General features: G+C 46.6%; 1 protein-coding gene across 7 annotated transcripts; it reads right to left on the bottom strand.

Annotated features, from left to right (window-relative positions):
• Nucleotides 1-831: 831 nt before the first annotated feature.
• On the bottom strand, nucleotides 832-26,474 carry Msrb2 (methionine sulfoxide reductase B2). 7 transcript variants are annotated; one of them, NM_001031660.1, is made up of 5 exons: nucleotides 26,361-26,472; nucleotides 20,006-20,106; nucleotides 14,709-14,785; nucleotides 2,796-2,943; nucleotides 832-1,534 (listed from the first exon to the last, which is right to left on the bottom strand). In NM_001031660.1, the coding sequence occupies exons 1-5, from the start codon at nucleotides 26,452-26,454 to the stop codon at nucleotides 1,430-1,432; spliced, it is 525 nt and encodes a 174-aa protein (NP_001026830.1). In that variant the 5' UTR covers nucleotides 26,455-26,472; the 3' UTR covers nucleotides 832-1,429. The 7 variants fall into 7 exon arrangements, with proteins under 7 accessions (NP_001026830.1, XP_038951891.1, XP_063132731.1 ...); XM_039095963.2 differs by lacking the exons at nucleotides 20,006-20,106; nucleotides 26,361-26,472 and adding an exon at nucleotides 19,585-19,985; XM_063276662.1 differs by lacking the exons at nucleotides 832-1,534; nucleotides 2,796-2,943 and adding an exon at nucleotides 3,958-7,431 and having other exon boundaries at nucleotides 26,361-26,474.
• Nucleotides 26,475-27,155: the final 681 nt, after the last annotated feature.

Below are 27,155 nucleotides of genomic sequence, written 5' to 3'. Positions count from 1 at the left end.
GTGCCCGGACAGCAGTGGCTAAGGCATGTGCGTCTACCGCACCACAGAGAGGAGAAATGTCTGAAGAAACACTGGGAGTTTTAACACTGGACAAAAGACAGAACTAAAGTAGAATGGGCTTTGGGGTTACAAATGCTCTAGCCAGGCCCAATGGCTCTCCCTTCCTCTCTTCCTGCTGCCTTCAGATCTAGAAGTAGACCTCCCTCTCCAGCACCATTTCTGTCTGTGGGCGGCCATGCTCCCCGCCGCCATGCTCCCCGCTGTTAGTGTTCTGGGTTGTCATTCTTTTAGAATCTGCAGTCTAAACTAGCATTCTTTTGTTTTGCTTTGGTTTTCGCTTTTGTTGTTGTTGTTTAAATGTACATGACTACACTGTAGCTGTCTTCAGACACACCAGAAGAGGGCAACAGAACTCATTACAGATAGTTGTGAGTCACCTTGTAGTTGCTGGGAATTGAACTCAGGACCTCTAGAAGAACAATCAGTGCTCTTAACTGTTGAGCCATTTCTCCAATCTTTTAGAAGCCAAAAGTAGCCATAATTTGCATTAGGTTAGATAGTACGTAAAATGTTAAATAATGTATAACAAGAAGATAATGTATCTGCAAGAAGAAAATGAGGTAACTAAGTTTCCAACCACACACACACACACACACACACACACACACCAAAAAAACCTATTTAAGTATTTTTTACTAACAAATAATTCAAGATTCCCAATTTGCAAATCATTGATAAGGTTATTGACCCAGTGTGTCCAATTGTATTTTTTTCCCCTTGTCATTTAGTGTCATGTTCCTAAAGAGCAAATTAACAGACTGAGGCAAAAAGTAAACATTGACCTCAATATTTTATTTGAGTATTTTGAAGTTTAGTGTTGTGACAAAGAGTTGAGGGAGAGCATTCATTATTCACAGTCACTCAGATTGACTCAGTCCGCATGGATCCCACTTGTGAGTTTTAAGGTTGAGTCAGTGGAGTTTTGGATAAGAAACCACAGACTCATCCATCCCTGAATGTGTTCCCATGCTCGGCCACTCCCATCCTCCTCTCCAACACTGGGATCTCTCATCTGGTCCAGCCCATCTGTTCCTTTCTCTCCCCCTTGGGCCCTCATCTGTATACGCCCATGAAGGAATGAACCGAGATGGCCAACTCAGGTTCCCTTCAGGAGCTTTGGGAACCCTCATCAGCCCATGAACCCGTGGAAATCCTGCCTGGGTCCCACCCTGTGGTCTCACCCAGAGTCTGGGCAGCCAGTTGAAATCCCACAGCCCAAGTGGAAGTCAGGTGACTAAGAAGCTCTGACTCCCCTGTTGGCCAGGAACAACCTTCACCTAAACTTTCAGCAACTAAAGCAAGGGATTCAACAGAATTACAGAACCGTGGCTCCACAAGCAGGGGCAAAGCACAGGCCCCCTGCAGACAGTCAGGGCTTGCTTGGTTTGAACTTCAGGGCCACGCTGTTGATGCAAAACCTTTGTCCAGTGGGATCGGGTCCATCAGGAAACACATGGCCAAGGTGAGCTTCACACTGCAGGGCAGAGACAACACCTTTGTCACTCTCCAGGAAAACAGCCCCACAGGGTCCGCCACACCCCAGAGCCTGGCAACTGGAAAGCACGGTCTTTTGCATTAGAATTTGGTTCAAAATGGACAAATGGATATACACAGAGAGCTGTGATAGTGCACAGTCCTACTGCCCCAGGGAGCATGAGGGCAAATGATTAAACTGAGGCTTTGACTTGCTCATCTGTCAAATGGGGACAAGAATAAGGAGCCATCACGAAGACAAATGAACCCAAGGAGGGTAAGGATTAATACCATCGGGGTGAGCACCCAACAATCACTTTCCTTTCCTGCAGACAAAACAGCCCTTTTTGTTTGCTGGCCTCTGCCATCTGATAAACCCCATGCATCAGGAAATGTGAGCACCATGGTAAGAGACCGAGTTTCTGAGGGCTGGTAAGATGGTCAAATAGATGAAAAGCAGCCAGGCCACAAGCCTGGCAATCCAAGTTAATCTCCAGAAGCCATGGTGGAAGGAGAAAACTGACTTCCCGAGAGCTGTCCTCTGACCTCCTCATAGGTACAGTGGTGTCTGTGTGTGCAAGCACACTCATGCATGTGCACACACACAAATAATAGTAATAGTAATTAATAGTAATATTAGTAATAGTAATAGTAATTAATAGTAATAGTATTAGTAATAGTAATAGTATTAGTAATAGTATTAGTAATAGTAATAATAGTATTAGTAATAGTAATAGTAATAATAGCAATAGCATTAGTAGTAATATTAGTAATAGTATTAGTAATAATATTAGTATTAGTAATAGTAATAGTACTAGTATTAGTAATAACAATAGCAATAGTATTAGTAATAGTAATAGTACCAGTATTAGTACTAGTATTAGTAATAGTAATAGCAGTAGTAATAGTAATAGCAGTAGTAATAGTAATAGCAGTAGTAATAGTGTTAGTAATAGTAACGACAACAATAATAAAACACAAAGCCAAGTCCTGTCTGGATCTAAACTCCCCTCCCCAGGCTCCCAGAAGGAGAAAGATGCTGACTTCTCTGCTTGTTGGTGGCATGCTGCCAAGCAGGGCGGGGCTGAAGAGAGGCCACACCTTGATCTCCAGTGCCAGGTGGGAAGGGAGAGAGAGATCACTACCGGTGTGGGCTCGAGTCCGGTGCATTTTGATGATGAGGTATACCATGCAAGAGAGGCACTGAGGAAAGGACAGCTCCTTTCCTTTCAGAGAAAACGAAGACAAACAAAACACATCACCTGTTTGCAGACCACCTCCATGCGAGGACATCCTAAGGAAGTGTCCAGGCGCCTCAGGATCCCTGTGTGACTTTCATCTGAGCCTTTGGTGCCGTGAGCCTCAGAAAACGAAGGCCAACCGGTGCCAGAACAGTACTTCTTCTCAGAACTGCAGGAGTCAGTGCAGACCCACAGTGTTAGAAACACAGCAGACCCAAAGCCACAACACACGGTGTGGGCATAACAGCAGTTTCTTAGATCCCATCCCTCTTTTTTCGAGCAAGACCCAACTCCCACTCCTTATGACAGATCCCAAGCTGGGCTTCGTGAATAGTCGGTTCCAGAGAATTATTCCTGCTGCCCCTTCGCTGCTCAGGACATTGTCTGGCCATAGTGAAATGAAGTATTGTTCTTTGAATGCTAATGGCTTCTCTCTATATATCTGACCTAAAAGAACCAGAAAGACTGAGGCTATGTGAACTCATTTGCATGTGAGGAACCACAGATACAATCCACACACTCCAGAGGCAGAAAGGAAGAGATCGAGAAGGAAGAAGAGTGAGCGTTTGGCGCGGGGTCTACGTGATGGAGGCACGTAGGCATAAGATCTGACGGAGGAACAGTTTGTAGCGATGGAGATTTCCATCATCGGAACACAGCTGTCTGTCCTGGAGAATGAGCGTTCCACATGCCACTTAAGAGTTACGACCGGGTATATGCCCAAGAGAGGTATAGCTGGATCCTCAGGCAGTTCAATGTCCAATTTTCTGAGGAACCTCCAGACTGATTTCCAGAATGGTTTTACCAGTCTGCAATCCCACCAACAATGGAGGAGTGTTCCTCTTTCTCCACATCCTCGCCAGCATCTGCTGTCACCTGAGTTTTTGATCTTAGCCAATCGCACTGGTGTGAGGTGAAATCTCAGGGTTGTTTTGATTTGCATTTCCCTTATGACTAAAGATGTTGAACATTTCTTTAGGTGTTTCTCAGCCATTCGGCATTCCTCAGCTGTGAATTCTTTGTTTAGCTCTGAACCCCATTTTTTAATAGGGTTATTTGTTTCCCTGCGGTCTAACTTCTTGAGTTCTTTGTATATTTTGGATATAAGGCCTCTATCTGTTGTAGGGTTGGTAAAGATCTTTTCCCAATCTGTTGGTTGCCGTTTTGTCCTAACCACAGTGTCCTTTGCCTTACAGAAGCTTTGCAGTTTTATGAGATCCCATTTGTCAATTCTTGATCTTAGAGCATAAGCCATTGGTGTTTTGTTCAGGAAATTTTTTCCAGTGCCCATGTGTTCCAGATGCATCCCTAGTTTTTTTTCTATTAGTTTGAGTGTGTCTGGTTTGATGTGGAGGTCCTTGATCCACTTCGACTTAAGCTTTGTACAGGGTGATAAGCATGGATCGATCTGCATTCTTCTACATGTTGCCCTCCAGTTGAACCAGCACCATTTGCTGAAAATGCTATCTTTTTTCCATTGGATGGTTTTGGCTCCTTTGTCAAAAATCAAGTGACCATAGGTGTGTGGGTTCATTTCTGGGTCTTCAATTCTATTCCATTGGTCTATCTGTCTGTCTCTGTACCAATACCATGCAGTTTTTATCACTATTGCTCTGTAATACTGCTTGAGTTCAGGGATAGTGATTCCCCCTGAAGTCCTTTTATTGTTGAGGATAGCTTTAGCTATCCTGGGTTTTTTGTTATTCCAGATGAATTTGCAAATTGTTCTGTCTAACTCTTTGAAGAATTGGATTGGTATTTTGATGGGGATTGCATTGAATCTGTAGATTGCTTTTGGTAAAATGGCCATTTTTACTATATTAATCCTGCCAATCCATATACCCAAAAGATGCCTCAACATATAAAAGAGACACGTGCTCCACTATGTTCATCGCAGCCTTATTTATAATAGCCAGAAAATGGAAAGAACCCAGATGCCCTTCAACAGAGGAATGGATACAGAAAATGTGGTACATCTACACAATGGAATACTACTCAGCTATCAAATACAACGAGTTTATGAAATTCGTAGGCAAATGGTTGGAACTGGAAAATATCATCCTGAGTGAACTAACCCAATCACAGAAAGACATACATGGTATGCACTCATTGATAAGTGGCTATTAGCCCAAATGCTTGAATTACCCTAGATCCCTAGAACAAACGAAACTCAAGACGGATGATCAAAATGTGAATGCTTCACTCCTTCTTTAAATGAGGAAAAAGAATACCCTTGGCAGGGAAGGGAGAGGCAAAGATTAAAACAGAGACTGAAGGAACACCCATTCAGAGCCTGTCCCACATTTGGCCCATACATATACAGCCACCCAATTGGACTAGATGGATGAAGCAAAGAAGTGCAGACCGACAGGAGCCGGATGTAGATCGCTCCTGAGAGACACAGCCAGAATACAGCAAATACAGAGGCGAATGCCAGCAGCAAACCACTGAACTGAGAATAGGTCCCCTATTGAAGGAATCAGAGAAAGAACTGGAAGAGCTTGAAGGGGCTCGAGACCCCAAAAGTACAACAATGCCAAGCAACCAGAGCTTCCAGGGACTAAGCCACTACCTAAAGACTATACATGGACTGACCCTGGACTCTGACTCCATAGGTAGCAATGAATATCCTAGTAAGAGCACCAGTGGAAGGGGAAGCCCTGGGTCCTGCTAAGACTGAACCCCCCGTGAACTAGACTATGGGGGGAGGGCGGCAATGGTGGGAGGGTTGGGAGGGGAACACCCATAAGGAAGGGGAGGGGGGAGGGGGATGTTTGCCCGGAAACCGGGAAAGGGAATAACACTCGAAATGTATATAAGAAATACTCAAGTTAATAAAAAAAAAAAAACAAAAAAAAAAACAAAAAAAAAAAAAAAAAGAGTTACGACCGGGGGGTTGGGGATTTAGCTCAGCGGTAGAGCACTTGCCTAGAGAGCTCAAGGCCCTGGGTTCGGTCCCCAGCTCCGGGGGGGGGGGGGGGGGGGGAGAGTTACGACGGTAGAGAAGCCACTGAGCCTCCTGAGGATGTGGCTTCCTCACTGGGGACAGTAGCGCCTGCCTTGCGGGGAGACTTTGAGGAGTCAAGGAGACTCCTCCGTGGAGTCTGATGGGAAGCTTAGCTCGGCACAGCACGAGGGAGGTGCTCGCAAGCACTCATGATTATTGTCATTAGTTAATAAGCCTGGTACTCTCACTATCACTGGATAAAGCCTGATGCTCGGGATGGTCTCCCCGGGGACGAAGGATGCTAATTGACGGAATGGGCCAAGGCGGTGAGGAGAGGACACCGGCTCCCAGAGCTCCTCACCCTCAGGAGCAGGTTGCAGCTCAGTGGCAGAGGCTGGCACATGCAAGGTCCTGGGTTTGATTCCCAGCATCATCCCAAAAGAAAGACTCAGTAATCTTAGAACTCCACAGAAAAGGGTCTGTGAATGACGTTGGGAAAATAGCATTTCAGACAGTGTAGAGATGGTCCTCTCTACCTAAGAAAGAAATGGTTTGAAATTAAGCCCTGCCTTAAACCAAGCAGACAGGGAATGAGTGGTAAAGAATCAAATTCCTAGCCCGGCTAAGCACACAGCTTCTCAGAACAAGGGCCACAGGACGGGATTTCAAACATTTTGGTCTCAGGACTCTTCTGTGCCCCAAACTATCAAGGGTCCCCAGACTCCTCAGTGTGGGTTATAAATACTAATATTTAGCAAGTTTAGAAACACTTGGAATTTTAGAATAGGTAAGTATCATAGTACTCTTTTTTTGAGACAGTTTCATTGCATAGCCCAAGATGGCCTTGAGCTCATAATCCCCCTGCCTCAGCTTTTCAAGTGCCGGGACTACAAGCTCACACCACCACGCTTGCTTTATATGGACTTTTAAAAGTAATAAATTCTTTCTGGGTAGAGATTTACACACCCTTAACCCAGCACTCGGGAAGCAGAGAGAGGCAGGACTTTATGAGTTCCAGGCTACCCTGGCCTACGAAGTAAGTTCCAGGATAGCCAAGGATACACAGAGAAACTCTGCCTAAGAAAAAAAAGAAAAGACAGAAAGAAAGAAAGAAAGAAAGAAAGAAAGAAAGAAAGAAAGAAAGAAAGAAAGAAAGAAAGAAAGAGAGAGAGAGAGAAAGAAAGAACACAACAACAAAAGGTAATACTTTTTTTATATATTAACAGACATCTTTGTTATATTGAATTGAACCTGGTTTTGTGAGAAGAATTGCTTTATTTCATAATTTTCCAAATGTATTTATTGTCTGTTTCAAAAACATCAAAGCAAGCCCTGATCTGCGTCTCTCCCCTTCACTCTGCCTCCAGACTGCTCTAACTAAACTGTGGAATGAAGAGGGGGTTGGAGTGGGGTGAAGAGAAGTGGCAGAGGATCTGTCTGCTTAGCAAGCAGGACGCTTCAAGCTTTGGCGTCTGCTCCCTCCTCTAGAAATACCCCAGGAAGCCTCAGGGCTGCTTTGTGAGGGTGAGAAATCTCTGCAGTGGTAGCTTGACCTCCAAAAGGTTTTGGTGGAAGCTATGCCCCATTACATCTGTGTCCTTACGGTGTTACGGATCCTCTGACGCCATCAGTTCATGGTGTGGTGGGCTCACAAGGTCGCTAGGCAGAATCCCGGAGGTGTTTTCGTACGTGGTATGTTTAGAACGGTGCCTGAGACACGGTACATGCTGTCAGTCTTTTTGATTTTTGTTATTATTGCCAATAAGAGGTGTGTGTGGAATTCGAACAACCCTGCGCCCAGCTGGAAGCATGTTTGTATTGGTTTCACCTGAGGTTTGCTGTTGTAGCTTAGCTCGGGGACGCCTGACTGGTGTGCACTGGGGGTGGGGTGGGAGGACGATTCACCTGACTACTTCCGTATTCCAAGCACCTCTTATCCTCCTCCGATCCCCAACATTATATGAACTACTAGCCATTAAAGGAATTTTGATAGAGAATTATGAATGCAATGAAGCCTCTTTTTCCAAACTGTCAAATGAATCTAAGGCTAATAAAAAGTCATTAAGGGCTTTATGGGAAGCTATAAACCTTTACTGATGGAATTGGCAGAAACTTAGAGATTTTTACCGAGTAATATAAGCCCGGGATACATCATCTAAGACCGACCGTGTACATTGAAGGCGAACTCGATACATATTTAATTGATTAGCAGATCGAATGGCTCACTCCTCCCAAGCTGAAGCCATTCTGGACCATACGCTCTGAGCCTTGTTCCTTCCTTTTTCCCACTTGTTTCTGGGTTTGTTCTTCCATGTTTATTTCCCCCTCGTTTCTGGATACCCCACGGTCCCCACAAACAACAGCAGAAGCAGCGGTAATCAATGACAATTCTAAATGGAACTGTAGAAGCACTCACATTCATTTCTGAACAAGGATACACGGGCTTTTAAATAACATTACCTTGTTACTTAGGACATGCAGGACATCAGGGCACAATGTAGAAAAAAACAAATAAGCATCAGGCTCCCAAATGCTACTATTTTAAGAAGACACGGCCATAAAATACATAATCTTGGAATGCCTTTTCTTTAGGTAAGGTCTCACTGTGTAACCCAGTCTGGCAACTCTTAACTCTAGATCCTCCTGCCTCAGCTTCCTGGTCACCTGCCCGGCATCGACACGATTTGATAAACCCTTCCAGAAACAGCTTGAGGGAGGAAAGAAGAAAGGTGGAGAAGGCAGGGGGCAATCCAGGATCACCAGAGTCTCGGGTTAACAAGACGATCCTGGAGCTGGATCTGTAGGGGAGCTCCTCAAGCTGGAAAGTGTTGGCTTGCTGACCCTCACTCAGACTAGTGGGGGAGCACTCCATAAAGAGACACCACTCACTGCAGCAGAGCAGACGCAGGAGAGGGACAAGGGGAGCTCTGTCAGACATGGCTGGGGACCAGGCTCTCAAAGGGGGCTTGTGGAGGAACCTGGACAGGTGTACCTTCTAGAGTCTGACCCTGTCTGCCCAGGGCCCTATGGCTGGGATTTGGGAAGCTGACACCAGATGGTAAAGACACTGAAAAGCAAGGTCTGTGTGGCTTACGGACACCTGGGTAATAAAGCGTAGCCTCGTGTAAGGCTGATAGCAGTGGGATCCTGGGTAAACCATCTAACCTTGCAAGGCCTCAGGACCTCACTACAGAGAGACATGGAAAGGTCTGTGGAAGTGAGGGCGCACACAGCCAACAGTCTGGCAGGCAGTGCCTTAGCCCTGAAGCCCTTCCCTGCTGCACTTCTGGTTCCCGTGGCACTGGAGCTCAGTGCTAGCACTTACTAAAAGGGTGACTCCTGGTGTCCGAACACAGTTTCAGTTCAAGTGGAAAGTTCATGGTTACATGACAGTGCCGAGAGGTGGCTGGGGCCTAAGAAGGAACACTAACGTTCTTTCTCACAGGGCTAGAGAACGTCAGCTAACGCAAGAGCTGGTTGGTAAAACGAAAGGCTACTGTTGTGTTTTATTTCCACTGTGTTCGCTCACCCTTTGGCCTTCTCACTGACCAAGCCCTCACTCGAACCCAAAAGGGCTTGGGTGGCTCCATCTCCTCAGACTTCTCAGCCCCCTGAGGCCTGGCCCAAAATAAACTTCTCAATAAAAAACTGTTATCTGGCATTCTGGACTCAGCAACACAAAGAGAATTGACATGAGGATGTTGAGCCACTTTCTTACGGACTCTAACATCAGTTTCTACATTTATTACATGGACACACACAGCTCCCCATCACAGGTGACTGCTTGTGTCAGACTGAACCCGGCGCACAGGACACGTTTCAATACACAACATACGTGTCTCTCAGAGCACCTGCACCGAAAGGCTCAAAACTTGCTGGAACTCTAGGAGGTTCGGCACACTCTCCTGGTCTCTCTGAGTACTGTTCTCAGGTGCTCATGCAAATACATATATAAGAAATTTTAAAATATAAAATTAAAAAAATATTTTCTAGAAAAGACAAGTTTGAAGAACCCCGACTTCTATACATAGCCATGGGGTTTCCTCACTGAAGTGTTCAGGGGCCATTGACATTGCTGGATCTGGTCAGGGCAGAGAAGATGCCCCGGATTAACGGGTCAAAGAGCATGTTTTGAGCACATCTTTAGCTGCCTAGGGTGGTGCTAGCATATGACAACAAAGTGGTGGGATGCTTTTTTTCGGTTCTGAAGGCTGAAAGTCCAAAATCAAGATCTCAGCATGGCGTGTCCCCTAGAAGACCCTAGGGAGTGTTCTGTTCCTCTGCCCAGCTTCTGGAAGTGGCTGGCAACCCTCGGCATTGTTCCAGTCTTCATGTCCATCTCATGTGGCAGTCTCCTCTTCGGTCCTCTTTGCCTTCCTCTTATTAGAACACCAGTTGTACTGGATTAAAGGAGCACCCACTTTCCATGTGACCCGACTGTAAGAAATTCCTTCTGCGGTGACCCCCTTTCCACCTCAGGTCACAGCTCCTGCACGTGAAGGCTTCAACTTGTCTTCCTGAGGGACACAGTGCTCCACCTGGCTTTTCCGTTGTTGGGATAAGTCTCTGACCAAAAGCACCAGAGGGAGTAAAAGGGTTTGTTTCATCTTATAACTCCCAGGTCACGATCCATCCCTGAAGGAAGTCAGAACCAGGACCACAGAGTAAGAGATGTCGCTCATGGCAACGTCTCTCTGCCTGTGCTCACCCTCCATTCTCACTCGACCCAGGACCAGAGTGGGCTGGGCCCTCCCACATCAATCATCAGCCGAGACAGTTTCCACGATGTGTCCTCAGGCCAATCGGATCTAGGCGATTAAAACTCCTTCCCGGGTGGCTCTTGGTTGTGTCAAACCAACAGTAAAAGAACTAACCAAGCAAACAGGTTAAACAGAGATAAAATTAACTGGCCAGGTGCTCAGCCTATCAGCTTTATCTCCTTCACTGAATAAAATGTTTGGGCCAGTAGGAAGCACCCACGTGCTGAACTATGTGCTGACACAGTGACTTAGAAGGGGAAACAAAGCTAAACGCAGTCCATGTTCTCAGGAAGGCTTCATGGAGAAATCCTGGCCCTAAGGAACCTAAGTCAGCACACAGTAGGGGTGAGCACTTCCCAAAGCGTGCACCACATGACCACCAGACCACAGTGGGCCCCTGGAGAAGCCAGGGTTCCTGAAATTTCTCTAAGGGTTGGTTTTTGTTGGCACACTTTACACTTTGTTCTGACTCTAGGCAAACGTTTGCAGGGATGGCATTTGTGCACCCCTACTTCCTACAAAAGAAGCTTGAGACTAGAAATGAAGAGGTAATATGAGTGAGAAAACAAGAATATACTCCTAGCCCTAGCCTCTTAAATGGTAAGGGGTTAGCTCTAAGAATGCACCATTGTTAGTAAGCCCTAAGTATTTAGTAGGCGTTATGCCTCGTTCTGTTGTGTTAATATTTACTGAGTCATAACTCAGTTCATCCTCGCATCAGTCCTGTAAACTGGGTGCATTGTATCCTCATTTTACAGGTGAATGGGAAAATCGAGGCAGAGAGACGTTAAGAAACTTACCCAAAGTTACCCAACAATGGAACACATACAGACACCCAGACGGCCTTCACCGCACTCTTAGAAATGAACGTTCTTTAAGAAGAGTGCGTTCTAGGGGGTTGGGGATTTAGCTCAGTGGTAGAGCGCTTGCCTAGCAAGTGCAAGGCCCTGGGTTCGGTCCCCAGCTCCGGAAAAAAAGAAAAAAAAAAAAAAAAAGAAGAGTGCGTTCTAGCATGGAAATGACTATAGTGATTTGTTTGATTTGGTCTTAAATGCCCCCTCTAACGCCCATGTGTTAAAGGCTTGGTGCTGCTGTCAAGAAAGGAACTAGTAAAAGATGGATCTCAGTGCACAGTGTTCAAGCCAGTGGGCCTACAGGGGACTGAGGGAGTCTGGCTTTTTCCTCTTCCTCTTTTTTTGTTTTGCCCCCAGCCACGTGGTTGGAGTTCTGCTTTACCACTCACTACCATGATAAAAAGTGAGACATCCAAGGCTGTGAGCCAAAATAATTAACTAGCTCCTGGGCTCAGTATAGTAACAGGAAGCTAGATGGGTTTATTCTTATTATAGTACAAGCAAGTTAGATGGATGTATCTTTAATTTCTTCATCAGCAAGGAAATGGAACAAAAATGCAAAAAGTTCTTTAAAAAGGAAGAGAAAGAAAAAAGAAAGGAAGACAGGAAGGGGAAACCTTACACTGAAAACTAAAATGGCCGGCAAGACAGTAATGAAGGCTCCTGAACTAACTGCCAGTTCAGTGAGCTAACCACTTGGTTAACAGGATTTCAGACTATTGACTGGATTGCCTATGGATCTGGGCTATTTCACTGTGACTCAGAAACCAAACAGTCACATAAATTTCTTAATTTGAACTAGCATTGTTTTAGTGAAGAAGCCACTGGCTGCGTGTGGACCCTTGGCTTAAACTAAAACTGTAATCATAACAAGTCCAGCCTCTCAGCCACACTGACTGTACTCTGGATGCCCAACAGCTGCCCGTAACCTGAAGATTCTATGGAGCTCTTCTATAGAGGAAGAGTGTGTCCTTCACCACAGCAAGCCCGCGCTGCCCAGACCCCTTCACTCTGCTCTCTCTGCTTCCGTAATTTTTGATACTATGACTAGGCCTGTGTGGTGAGGTGAGAGGAACCATTGGGCAGCAGGAAGACCTCTTCTGGAAATGCACAGGAACCAGGACACCAACCCTGAGTCAACAGAACCTTGAAGAATAGACAATAGGAATGCGTTCTTACAAGGATAATTTCTCATATTCCACATGGAGGAACAGGACCCCTGCCAGGGGCTAAATAGTAAGGATGTAGTCTTTCACTATTCCAGCGTCTTCCAGTCGAAAGCAAGCTCCTTATCCTAATGTCATGACAGAAATGACGGTGAAGAAACAACTGACTGAAACCCAAGTCTCACATTTTACTGCTGCCATTCTGTCAACCCTGTGTTTTGTTCTTTCTGCCATCACAGAACTCCTAAAATTCTTATGATCTTTAACAGGACAGGATCGCTTTCCAGTACAATACCTTAACTGAAGGATGGCAGCCCTCTCGTTAGATGCAGGATGGGGCCTCGTAACCAAAGTGGGATTAGAATGTTAGGACTTTCAGCCCCACCTCAACATTCAGGGAAGGAAGCTGAAAGCTCACGGTCATGATTTTGGAATGAAGCCTCCATAAGACCCCAAAGGGCAGGGTCTGTTGAGTTTCTGGGTAACTGAACTCCTGGAGTTTCTAGAGAATTTTCCCAGAGATGCCATGGAACCCTATATTCTTCCTTGGAACCGGTTCCCTTTTTCTCTTCAACTGTATCGTTCAGTAATAGTAATACCTTCCATAACACTGGCAAATATAAGTGCTTCCCTGAGCACCGTGTACTACTCAGAGAGAAACGGGGAATAGAGGAGAATGTAGGAAGCCCAATTAAAGAGCTGATTGGTCAGAAGCACAGGTCACAACCAGGAGAGCATGCTTAGCATCAGAAGTCGAGTATAGGACATGGGGACTGAGCTGTCCGCCTGGGGGATCTGCCTCTGTCACCAAGTAGACAAGATCAGTACTGGACCAAAATGGCGGAGACCTCCAGCCTGCATCTGCTGGAGAAATGACTGCTGTCAGGTGGACAAAAGGCCTCACAGCTCTTGATTTCAGAGGTGCAGGGATGGCTCAGTGGTTATGGGCACATAATGCTCTTGTAGAGGGCATGCACCCCTTATCAGACAGCTCACAATAGCCTGTAACTTCAGCTGCATGGGCATCTCTGGTTTCTATGTGCTCCTGTACACACACAGACTCACAAATGCACACATATGCATGTCAAGTGCGCGCACACACACACACACACACACACACACACACTGAAGATTACAGAAGTCTGTATCCACAGCTGTGATGTAGCAGGGGAAATCAGATGTTCTTCCAACACTACTATATAAGAACTGACTTCATTCACTAACTTCATTCTGGTCTTCCTTGGCACTCCTGGGCTGGCAGTGGCTGGCAGTGGGCTCTTCCAGAGAGTTTCTTGCCATCTTGGATGTGCCTGGGCCACAGCCTGGCCTCCTGAGCATGAAGGGAAATTGATCCTTCTCATGCCTGTCCTCCTAACACAGCCCACATTAGCAGCCGGCTGGCCAAAAAGCCAGGCTGCTGAAAGCCCAAAGGACACAGGAGGCTCTGCCTAATGGAAGATTCGCAGAGCTGGCTTGATTTATATTTTATTCTAAACCAATTTAAGGTTGATGCAAAAGAAAGGAAAACATCTTTGAAGTTCTGAAAAACAAGACTTCAAAGATGTTTTCCTTTCTTCTTCCTTGAATCTACTTTTTAAAGACTATTTCCTGCATATCTAAACAAAAAAAGCCTTTGTTGAAAGATTTTAGATGCTGATTGACTTAAAAGAGGCTTTGAAATCAAGGGACAATTAAATTTACTTTTAGCTACATAGAAGAGGGCACGGTATTCACTTCTGTCAAGCACTGTGGGGCATCCAGCCTCATAAAAGTCTGCTTTGCTAAATTAAATTATAAACCCATTTTCCCTGGGAGAGGTATAGTTTTAATCATATGGCCAAGCAAATACTATTAGGGTTTTGATTTCTTTAAATACTTTTTCCTCTAAAAAATTCTAATGGCTTTATCATGAAGTTCCCATCAGAATTTGTTTGCTCTCTCTCAGAGATACATAAAGCAAAAACATAAGCTGAGAAGCCTTGTCAGCTGCATTCAATGTCAGAGAAAAAGCAAGACAGATAAATATCCTCCCAGAACAGTTCTCCTTCCAGCAGTAATAACAGAGGACAAAAGCAATTAATGGTCCCCCGAGGGCTAGGGGACCTTCGAGGTAGCAGACAGGAGGTCCTTGAGTTCAATCTTCAGCACCGAGAATAAGAAAAGTTCAACAGTATTTATCTAAGATCTCTTTGTATTCTTCACCTTACCTGAAGAGTGGGCTATCACAGCACACGCAATGGTACATCCCTGTCTCCTTGTTTTTCAAATACATTCCACTGAAAGGCTGAAAGTAAACAAGGAAGAAGCATCATCACCCTGGGGGCGAGGGGGGTTGATAGAGTAAGTCTAAACCCAACTGTGAGGCTGAGGTGTGGCTGGCTCAGTGCTAAAGAGTTCACCTAGCATGTGTGAGGCCTTAGGTTCAATCCCCACCAGGACACAGAAATAAATAAGCATCTGAAAACAAACAATGAAGCCCCAATGAAGGAATTATACTAATTTGACAAAGTGCAAGTTGTCAATGGAGAAAAACTGGTCAGGTAAGGAAGCAGCCTGGCCTTTATCACACCAAATATTCAAATTGTGACACTAATAATGCTTTGTATTTATGTACCACCCTTCATCCAAGAACATCAAAGTCGGTGAGAAAGCGTGAGCTCCGGTCCCATCCTCTGTTGTCCTGGAAGACTTCACCCTCTCATTTCAAAAGAGCTAAAACAACAGGAGTCTAAACGCATGTCTAAGACACTTTGAACTCTAATTAACAGTGGAGTGTAAAAGGCTGGCAATGCAGCTCAGTGGTAGGGTTCTTCCCTTGTATGCCTAGACCCTGAGATTGATCCGATAGGGGTCGGGGTAGGGGTCGGAGAGGGTGAGGGAAAGAAAGAGAAGAGGAGAAAAAACACAGACACATCAAACGCATCATTCGATGGCTTTGGGGTTGTGCCATGCCAACACCATGTAGAGTCAATCAGCGTTGAATGATGAGCCGGGGCCCCAGTGGTAGGTCACTAGTAGATGAAATCACCTCCCACAGGAGCTTAAAGACTGTGCGTTTCCAACTGCCGAGAGGGGTAGGAGGAGAATTAAAATGGTGAAAGGGTGCAGGCTGTCTCTGACGCCCTCTTCTGGCTTTCTTAGGAACCTGCACCCATGACACACATAAACCCATGCAGGCACACACATGCACATACACACACAAATAATCTTTTAAAACTTTCGTTAACAAAATTAAAAATGAGCTAATTCTAAAAGCCACGTTAGAGAGGCAAGCATTACCCAACCACGCAGGCCAGAGCACTCAAGGCAGAAATTGCTGCCTGAGTTATCAGGGAATAAGCTTTTCTGTCTCTCCAGATTTACCCAACTCAAACAAAACTCTTCATAGTAATAACTGCATTTTAAAAAAAGCTTCCTAGAGGGAACATATTTAAATCCACTTGCTAAGTCTACTAGATGGGCACACTTGAATGCTTTCTCTCTTCAAAAGCCCTAAACTTACAGTCTGGCACGTGGCTGTAATCATAGCACTGATAAGGCTGACACAGTAGGATCATGAGTTCAAAACCAGCTGACATACATATCCAGACTGTTTAAAAAACAAGTGAATACATAAATAAGCTGATAGCACATTTAGCCACAAACGTCTGAATGTGTCTGGTGAGCTGTTCCTTCACGGCGACTCCTGACAGGAACAATGTGGTGTCCCCGTCGTGAAGGCTGATTAGAAATCCCTGTCCACAGAAACCAGGCGGCCTACAGATGCAAAGTATAACTTCATTCCTGTAAGACTTGGGGAGTTGCTATACCAAGAAGTAAAACACATAATCCGAATGAACAGGACAATTCCTTAACCTATGTCCTATCACAATGGTTTTCTGCTGCCACCAGCCTGACATCTAATGTCTCCTCATCCATTCTCTGATGTGGCCAATCACTACTGAGCTGAGCTGGGAGGAATGGGTAAGAACTGAGCAGATTAGGAACAACCTGAGCTGCCCTCGTTCATCTGTGCATCCTCGGATTTACTGATAACATAGAAATCAGTGCTGGGCTTGGGTACTCATGTTACGGGAGGCAAAAACTGACTCAAAAGTTAGGCACCTGCCCCAAATTAAAGCCAAAGTTGTTGATCTGCCCTGGTGACAAGAAACTGAGAAGACATCATACTTGGTGATGACAGACGTGAGAGATGAACACAGGACCGTCCCTGGGAAGCAGCAGCCATGAAGACTGTGCAGACAGTGCCTAAGAAGGGAGGCACCATTATTTCTACCCTTTCCTTACTAACGTGCATAGCTCATAGATGCTGATTGTAGAAAAATGCCAGTCACTACTGAGCTGAGCTGGGAAGAATGGGTGAGAACTGAGCAGACGGAGAAACGGTGTGTTTCAGACAGGGAGGACATTCCAATAATGACACTGGGGAGGCGGGAGAGGCCAGCTCATGCTCGGCAGTGAGTGGCCCAGGGTAAAGAATGTGTGTGTGGTCTGCTGAACGAGGGGCTGGAGGAGGACACTGCAGACTTGTCCACTCACTGTGCTCATGCTTGGAGTGGTTGTGCTTACTCCCAGCACAGGGGGTGGGGGGGAGTGGAGAAAGAGGGAAGAGAGGGGGAGGAAGGGGAAACAAAACCATACACAATAAGAAATGAAAAAATGACTGGAAGGGCAAAGAAATGTCATTGTCAAGAGAGAAGGGGAGGTTATGGAGAAGTCAGTCATTCATTCCGGCCTAGGTGATGCGACTGCTCCAGTTGGAAAGTAAAAAAGAAGAGAAGGAGGAGGGAGGAAGGAGGGAGGGAAGAAGGAGGGAGGAGGGAGGGAGGGAGGGGTTGAAAGATGACTCAGAAGGCGTAATTGAAGTGACTGCCTGCACAGGGGAGCAGGGAGCAGGGTCAGAGGCGGAATGAACTTCAAGATCACCCTGAGACTTCAGGTCTGTCTGGACCAGCAGCAGTTCCCTCTTCTTTGATCCTGTTTGTTATCACACACCGGAGGCAGAGAACAAGCTCGGAAGAGGATGGCAGCGGGAAATCTCACACAAGACTATTTCAAGAGGAAGGGTCAGGGCAGATGGAAACCAACGAAAGGAGAGAAGCCACTGCGCTGTGGCTGGCCGGGAGGACACAATGAGGCCTCTGGGAAAAGGGAAGAGAAGATCACTAGAGTTTGGTAAGGCTGTAGCTGCCAGGAAGGCAGGCACATGTGGCTGTCTCATGCAGGGGATGCTAGTCCTGACTGGATTTCTCTATCCTGCTTTCTGGGCTCTTGGTGTCTACTGTAGCCTCAATGAGAAGCCACAGGGCAAGAAAGCTGGCCCTCCTCCTGGAACTCAAAGCCAGAGGACCAGATTCAGAGAAGGAGCCAAGAAAGTCCCCTTCTGTTGACACCTGACTCTTGATTCTTACTCAGCCAGAGTGAAAATTCTTTCGCTGGCTGCAAGCACAGCCAACATGCCACTCCTGCCTGATTTAGAATGCAACCAAGAAACCTCACGTGTAACTGAGTTTTAATTAGGAGTGACCAATCAGGAGACTTTTGAAGTGTCTCTCCCCTCAGACTAATGAAGCGGACTGCCTCTTACAGCTCTGCATAGTTCTAAAAAGTTAAATGTGAAATGGAGCAGCTAGAAGGGATTGACAACATCAGTTAAAACAACGGATGATCATTTTGTAAGAAGGGCCAGGCGCAAAGGATTCGGCGCTGCCATCTGCTTCAGGAGCCCTCAGATTCTTTCTCCTAAACATCTGGGACACCGTCTCCAGGCTCCCTGTACACACCAAACCCGAACTGGCTGGTTACCTGAAAGTTAGGCTCGCCTCAGAATAGTCTGAGGTCACATACACCCAACTGCTCAGGGCTTCCTATGTGGTCCCCGTGTGCTGTCGACAGCAATGAGGAAGTCTCACCACCACTCCCCACTTGCCCACAGGAAGTTGGACAAACCCATAACTTCAAAAAACCTTCACGGGGATCTGTGGGGGAACTGCCAACCTGTCTGGTGGTTGTGGCATCAGAGAAACCAAGCCTGTGACCATGGTGTACTGTGCATGGGTGCCAATAGGCAAATACATTGGTCACACAAGACTGAAGAACCATTACACTGGGGCCTGTTCACAGGATCTACTTCAAAGGAGAAAGCGGCTCACAGGAACAGCCCAACAGGAAAACTGCAGTGACTGCGTTCATGCCTGGGGTCCAGCATAATGCTGTCGCCCAGGGGAGTGAGCAGAAGCTCTGACTGTCCAGGGCGGTTGCGTGTTTCTGGTTCTGGCATGCAACATCCAGCAACACCTCTGTTTTGAATGCCTACCACAGTCAGGAACTACAGGAAGTCCCAGTGAACAACACTCAGGGGTGGGGGGAGAGCACTGCTATGGGGAAAAACACAGGAAGACACAACCCAGGCTAGGGTTAAGAGAAGTACTCCTGGGGAAAGTAATTTGGGTTGAGTTAAAAATATGATGGGGGGTGGGATTGGGGCTGGAAATGCAGCACAGCTGTTAAGAGCATTCGCTCTTCTTTTTTTAAAGATTTTTTATTTTTTATATGACAGTTCATTGTCACTCTCCTCAGACACCAGAAGAGGGCATCGGATCCCATTACAGATGTTGTGAGCCACCATGTGGTTGCTGGGAATTGAACTCGGGACCTCTGGAAGAGCAGCCAGTGCTCTTAACCGCTGAGCCATCTCTCCAGCCCCCCGCTTTTTCTTCTAGAGGACTCAAGTTTGGTTCCCAGAACCCATACTGGTGATGGTTTACGATTGTCTATAACTCCAACTCCAGGGGATTCCATGCCGTTTCAGGACTCTGAGAACACACACATACATGCAACACACACATATTTACATATATACACATTAACACACATACATACATACATACATACATACATACATACATACATACATATTAGTAAATCTTAAAAGCTGAAAGAATGGTCTGAATTAATTATTAGGCCAAATGGCTGAGGGAAAGAAACCCAAGATACAGGGTCCTAAAGGGAAGGAAACGAAGCCATTGCTTGTGAGAGGACAGTATGGCCATCTGCAGGGAACCAGAGGAAACATGGCTGTACCTGAGGATGGAGTGAAGGTAGGGAGCACTGCTGGGAGGACCCGGTTAATAGTCAAACACTGTGCATTTTCTTTAAGAGCTCCAGTAAACTTCTGAGTGAGTTTGTTCTGAGGAATAGCCTGGTCCACTGTCTCAAAAGACTCCTTTGGGAAGGGAGAGAAAGCAGGGCAACTGAGGAGTAGATAGAGGCAGAGAAAGTGTTGGCCTTGTCAGCAGAGGTAGGGGTGGAGCTTGGAGAACATGTGCGGTTCTGAAGGACGGAGCAGGATGCTGGTTTCTACAGGTGGATGGAAACTGATGGCCCCGTACAGAGACTGCTGGTGGGCCACCAGACTCTCACGGTGCACATGTTACGGTTTGTAGGCACCTGAACTCCGACCTCCCCTTCCCCGGAGCATCTTCTGAGAAACTGGTCCGCTTACCGCTTCAGTTCCTTTCTCTCTGGTGACGTAGAATTGCTCAGGGGTCAGTTTCTTCTGCCAGTCTGCCTTGCTTAGAGAGAGCTTGGACTTGATAAGAGACCCTGCGTCGTTAAATGGGGGACTTTTTTTATTAAGAGAAAGAGTTGTTCCTCCCCCATTTTGTTTTGCCCCATTTTATCATCCGGAGGAATAACCCCAGACCCTTCCCTCCCCCCATGCCTGCGTTCCTCATAGGGAGCAGGAAGCCCAGTCGCGGCATGCCTTTCCCATTTCCTTAGCAAGAAATCGGTAATAAGTAGAGAGCCGGGGTGCTCTCTCTGGTCCTCGTGGGGCGCAAATCCCCAGAAGTGGCTCAAATAATACTACCAAACAAACTCTCCCCAGCCACCTCCCAATGAAAATGGATTCTTACTGTTGTTCGGTTTGTTTTGTTTTGTTTCCAGACAGGGTTTCTCAACTCTCTCTGTAGACCAGGCTGGCCTCAAACTCAGAGATCCTGCCTGGACCTCCGTAGTACTGGGATAAAGGTGTGCATTACCACTGCCCAGCTGAAAATGGACCCCCCCCTTTCTGCTTTAAAAAAATGTCAAGTCCTTACTGGTTTAACTTTCGTCATATAGCATATCCCTTTGCACATGGGCCTTAGCTTTAGATCCCTTCTGGGATCTGCTTAGTCACGTGACTTCAAAAAAGCTGTTGTGCCTCAGTTTCTCTTCTGCAATTTAAAAAAGTCACCTTAAGAAACAGCGTGTAAAGGTTTCATTAGGTATTTCCACACACGTGTTTCTGTTACTCCTCTGCTCTCTTTTCCTTCCCACAATCCCCTGCCCTTCTCTCCACTTCCCACCTCTGCTGGCGCACATATCCTGTTATCCCTCCCCCGCCTTTCCTCTGAGACCTGCCCTCAGCTCTACATCGTTCTTCTACATTTATGACCTGTATCCCAACCCCCACACACAAATATATTAAAAAATATAATTTAAAATAGAGGCTCTGCATACTAGAGAAAATGTGAGGCATCTGTCTTTCTGGTTATAATAATGATTCCATGTCCCATTGATTGTCTGCAAATAACATGATTTCATTTTCTTAGTGTTGAATAAAATCCATCCTCTGTGTATGTGTGTGTGTGTGCTTCTGCGTGTGTGTCTGTGTGTGTGTGAGTGTATGTGTGTTTGTATGTGTGGTGTGTGTGTGTGTTTGTGTGTGTGAGTGTGCATGTGTGGTGTGTGTGTGAGTGTATGTGAGTGTGTGTGTGTGTGATGTGTGTGTGTTTGTATGTGTGGTGTGTGTGTGAGTGTATGTGAGTGTGTGTGTGGTGTGTTTGTGTGTTTGTATGTGTGGTGTGTGTGTGTGTGTGTGTGTGTGTGTGTGTGTGTTGGCTAAGAAACTCCATTTTATGATAGGCATCCATCTTAGTACCCAACAGCCCTCTGTTTCTGTGTTCCTAAAAAGATAAATTCCTGACAACCCCAATTCCTTGACCCCCTACCCCTGAAAACTGTGCCACTGTGACCGTCTGCTTGTTAGGACATGACTGACTCCTGGCTTTAGCTTTTCTAACTTGCTTTTGCAGATATTACAGGACTTCTTGTGGTTTTTGGCCTTTAAAAGCCAAAGGTTCCTTTCCCCCACCTTTGGGCTGTGCGGCTCTGATGTGGGTTAGAGACTGTGGCCCTGCTCGCAGTTTTCACAGAGTCAGTTAATTATTATCTGCACGAAGTCTTTTTCCGGCGGTCTCGAACTCCACAGCAGTGCTGCGGTTTCCTTACTCATCCACCTGCTGTGTGTCTCGTCCACTCCGCTTTTAGCTGTTTGAATAGTGCAGCAATAAACGTGAATGTGCAAATATCTCTGAGGTCGGACTTTCGATCCCTTAGGTGTGTAACTAGGGGTGGTACAGATGGGCCACAGGCCAGTTCCGAAACTAGTTTCCATCAGGACCAGCCGGGAGCAGTGAGTGGACTGGATAGAGATGGTCTTTGAGGAAGACGCTCTCTATTAAAAATTCTCTTGCACAGAGATAGACCCATATTGTATACAACCCCAAAGTGAATCTGCGATCTACCATATCCATTATTTGTCTGCTCATCTGTTTGCTCTGAGATAAGGTCTTAAGTTCAGGCTGCCTCATACCCACTAATCGGCCTAGGCAGGCTCGACCTCCTGCCAGTCCTGAATCCAATATTACTGTGCTTCACAATTTCTTATAACAAAACATATTTTGTTCCCCTTCCTCCTGCTCCTTGTGACTTCTATATTACTATTATTATTATTATTATTATTATTATTATTATTATTATTTGAAACAGGGTTTCTTTACACAGTCCTGGCTGTCCTGGAACTTGCTCTGTAGACCAGGCTGGCCTTGAGCTCACAGAAATCCTCTTGCTCTGCCTCCAGAGTGCTGGGATTAAAGGCGTGTGCTACTCCCATCTGGCCTGTCTTATATTTATACAGACGCATGTGTCCAAATCATCCGGGAGAAGGTTCTACTTAGGGAAGGTGGGCAGAAAGCTGCCTTACTTAGGGTTTCTATTGCAGTAATAAAACACCGTGACTGATAGCTTGAGAGTGAAGGGGTTCACGGCTCACACAGCTCACAGTCCGTGACTGAGGGAGGTCAGGACAGGAATTCAGTGCAGAACCGGGAGCAGACATGGTAGGGAAGGGCTGCTCCCAGGCTGGCCCCTCACAGCCTGCTCACTCCATGTGCTTTCTTACACACCCCAGGACCACCTGCCCAGGGATCCCATGACCTACAGCAGGGCTGGCCCCTTTCCCAACAATTGTCAATCAAGAAAAAAAAAATGATCTCCTGGATTTGCCTGCTGGGGGCAAGTGGTGGTTTTTCAATTAAGGTTCCTCTTCTCAAATAACTCCAGCTTGTGTCAAGTTAACAATGGTAATAGCAAAACAAACAAATAAAACCCAACCGGAACAAAAGCCTAGTTCAGATAATAAGTGTTTTATTGTCTAACAGTGAAAGGAGTCTATAATCGGTCAGCTCTTCAACTTACAAATAAGAGAAGACAGACTCAAATGATTACTAAACAGGCCTGGGGGGAGGGGGGGGAAGGCAAGTCTGTCCTAGGATTCCTTTTGTCTTCAAATCGAAGTCTTGGAGATTTTATCACCTTAATCTCTCCAAATCCCAGCCCCTGGTGCAGGCTCCCAAACCTTGGTTGCCCTCCATTATAGATAGGTGGGCTGTTCACCTCCGTTTACAATCACAGTCTGGAAGCCTGCATTCATGTCCATGTGAACTCTACCCAGAGGACTGCACACATCCCCCTCATCCCAGCCCAGATCTGGGCTTGTGTGCAGCACAGGACTCCTCATGTGCCTTTCTCTTATTGAACCACTTCTAATTTGACTTCCAAAACGTGACTTCCAAAAACCATCCATGCCTCGGTCACAGTCACCACTTTCAACTGGTACATTCTATGATGTCCCAGTAGCTCTGAACCACAACCTTGGAGCTCCTCACAAACATGTCCCTGTTTGCCCTGTCCTAACATTGGCATGTCCCTCTGCCTTTTCTTGTCCATTCTCATTCCCCTTCTCCCTCAGTGGAACCATCCATAAATGCCAGTTATACCTGGTGGGTTGGTGGTGCTGTTGAATTCAATTCCTAGCCGTTGCTGCCTGTCTGCCTGTCGATCTCTCCACTTCTGACAGAGGATGTTAAGTCTCCACCATCATGGAGACTTTCTCCCTGCACTCCTCTCACATCACAGTTTGACACTCTGCTGTTAAGTGCATGCACATTAAAGGCTGTCATAGCTTCTTGAAGAACGGGCCTCTTTATCTCTATGAAGTACTACAATTCTCTTTTTATCACTGACAACTCCACTCTGACATCTGCTTTATCTTAAATTAGAGTAGCTGATTCTGCTTGTTTGTGTCTTGTTTTTGGAAGCCTCCCTGTGCAGTCGAGGTGGGCCTGGAACTCACTGCATAGCTCGAGTTGGCCTTGAGACCCTGGCTGGGATTACAAGCACACATCAGCATGTGGCTGTTTGTCTGTCCTCTTTTTAAATTAACACCAACGTGGCTTCTCATTCTCCACCCTGTTACTTTACATTACATGTGTCCTCGTCTTCAAAGTAGGTTAGGTCACTAGAGTAGGGTTCTTACTATCAGACTAGCTTCTTTTCAATGCATTTACTTTTGTTTGTTTGTTATGGATGGTGATGTGCGCGTGCCCTTGGGAATATATGCTCTGTGTGTCGCTAACGGGGAAGGCCAGAAGAGGCATTAGCTTCCCTGAAACTGGAGTTACAAATGGATGTGAGCCCCCTGATGTGGGTGACTAGACCTGAACTCGGGTCCTCTGCAAGAACAGAACTTGCCCTTAACTGCTGAGCCATCATGTCAGCTCCCTTAATTAGCTTCTTAGTCAAGATACTGAAAAACCAGAACTCTGTAGTAGCGTGATTGCCCAGTGTATGCTGGGTTCTAAGCTTTATCTCCAATACCAGAGGCGGGGTCAGGAGAGAGAGGGGCGGGGTCATGAAGGAGAGGCGGGGTCAGGAGAGAGGGGCGGGGTCAGGAGAGAGAAAGGCGGGGTCAAGAGAGACAAAGGCGGGGTCAGGAGAAAGGAGAGGAATAGAGCAGCCCCTGTGATTTCTGTCCCCAGTGCACTCGTACTGTAGAAAGCCCATATGGACACACACAGGACAGGGGACCCAGATGGCGGGTCGCTATTAGAAACCAATGCTAACTCCTTGATCTTTGATGTCCCAGTCTCTCACACGGTGAGAAAGACATGTCGTTTGTGCCCCCTGCTTAGTATTTGTTACGGATGCCCTGTGCTCACACATCAAAGCCAGTAAGGGACTGTTCGGGAGCTGGGTTTGGGACTCATGCCTACTGGCAACCAAGAACTTCACCACAGAACCATCACCTGCTTCTCATTCTCCTTTTTCCTCTAAAGATGTATTAGCTTTACTCGTATGAGTATTTTACCTGCATCATATATCTGGGCTCCATATGCATGTCTGGTGCCACGGATCCCCTGGAACTAGAGTGAGCTATGAGCTGCCATGCTGGGAATTGAACCAGAGTCCTCTAGAGGAACATCCAGTGCTCCTAACCACTGTGCCGTTTCTCGGCCCCTGCTTCTCCTTCTTAATGGATGCTGCTTGTTGACCTGGACCTTCACGCTTTATTTAAGCATTCCTTAACTGATTGGGTTGTGGCCAGTTTCCCATCCTGAGATTAATGCTGTTAAGAAGGACCTTGCGACTAAGCTTTGTTCTTCTTTTGAATTATTTCCGTAGAATAAACTCCCAGGAGGGGCTGTCTGGCAAGTTACACAGCTCTGGCTATGTACTGGTGTCTGGCCGGATTTAATTTGGCTGAGGACTCTCAGCTCCCGGCGTTATTCATCAGGCCGCTTCTGAAAGCACCAAGTTCCATGAAGTTTCCACTAAAATCAGTAAGTTGCAAGGATCAGCACAGTTCCAGCCCAGCAGGCTTGCAGCAGGGTCTGGCGGAGACACCAAAGGAGGAGACATCCCTAACCGGAAATGGTATTGGATCAGTTAACCCTCCATATTCTCAGGACATTTGTTTATTGAACAATAAAATTTTAAACTAACAAGGGCCTAAAAAAGACTTCCAAAAGAATTGGAACCTGTCAGCAGCATAAGATAAAACAAAAACAAAAACAAAAACCCGGGTTGGTCAGGAGAGCAGCTGCTCAGTGCCAAACCACAGGGGCAGGCACAAAATCACACAGCATTACACCTGAGACTCCTCAAAGAAGTATCCTGATTCACAAATGACGGTTCAAAGCACTTACCATCCCACTCCATTCTGTCTCTTAGCCACTCGCTAACAACGACCTGTTGGAACACAAGAATAATTCTCCCTCACGTCTCAGGCCCTAGATTCACACAAAACCAAGATAGTGTTGCAGCAGCACCCACGAGGCTGCAGTGGGCAAGTCACATTAGACAGGAGCTGCTCCCACAGGGCAGAAGGCAGCTTGCAGTCCTCGGGAAAGAGGTGTACAGGGCATAGGACTAACTTCCGCCCAGAAGAGGGCGCACGAGGTACGGCTGTTGACCGCCACTGGGTCCCTGACACCACCATGGCTCCTGACACTCAAGATTTTGTGTACTAAAATGTAACATATAAACGAACTGTGTGCAAGCATGGGAGAGAATTCGACCCTCTCCGGCAACAGTGCTCCCCCAGCACACCAAGTTTACCGACCGCGGTGCTCGGCTCGACAGTTGCGGCAGCAAAGGGCAGCGGGCCGCGGGTACTAGGCTCTCAGGGCCTCACCGGGTCAGCCAGGGCTGTGAAATCAAAAGCCACGATGCGACGACTACTGAGGACCTACCTGTGTCCCCGCGTCCCGATCCCGCGCAACCCCGAGCTCGCCCAGGCGCCTCCAGCCAAGGCAGACCCCGCAGCGCTCGCAGCAGACGCGCCATGACTCTGCCACCAACGGGTTCCCTCCCCAGCCTACCCAACCCCCACCCTCCGCCCAGTCCCTCCCCCTCCGCCCAGGTCTCTTCTCCTCCTGGCCCTTCAATTCCGCTAGTGCACCACCCCCACCCCTGAACTTATCCTCTTGCTCCTCGCACCACTTGACCTTGATCTTCGCTGAGTTTCTGTAATATCCCCGGACCCCAACCCTTCCCTGATTCCTCCCAGAGTAACCTCACTCCGATTGGGATCACTCCTAGCCTAAAACCTGCTGTGTTTCGGTTTGTTTACGTTTTCCGGAGTTAGACCAATTACAGTTGGTTATATATGGCTTCCTTTACTCAACATAATTGTGTGGACAATGCTGCTTGACCTTTCGCGTTACAATTGTGCGGATATCTTTGTTGTTGTTGTTGTTGTTGTTGTTGATGTTGTTGTTCTGAGTAAACTCCATTATACTAAACTGTATCCAACTAGTTACTTATTAGTTTAGGCTGTTTCTAATTTTTGCACATCAAAAACGAAGCTTCCAGGAGCATTCCTACACACGCCTTTGGGTGGATGGAGGGATTCTCTCTTGTGTGGATATCTAGAAAGGGAATACAGGTCTCCAGGGCAACCGCTGCTTCACTAGCAATGTATGAAAGTGCTGTTCATCATCCCTTTCTACACTTGATTACTCAGGCCTTTTCTTTGGTTGTTGGTT

The sequence above is a fragment of the Rattus norvegicus genome, chromosome 17 (assembly GCF_036323735.1).
Source record: "Rattus norvegicus strain BN/NHsdMcwi chromosome 17, GRCr8, whole genome shotgun sequence".
Taxonomy (NCBI): Eukaryota; Metazoa; Chordata; class Mammalia; order Rodentia; family Muridae; genus Rattus; species Rattus norvegicus.
The sequence above is the reverse complement of the archived record's forward strand: the minus strand, read 5'-3'. Positions and strand labels throughout refer to the sequence as shown.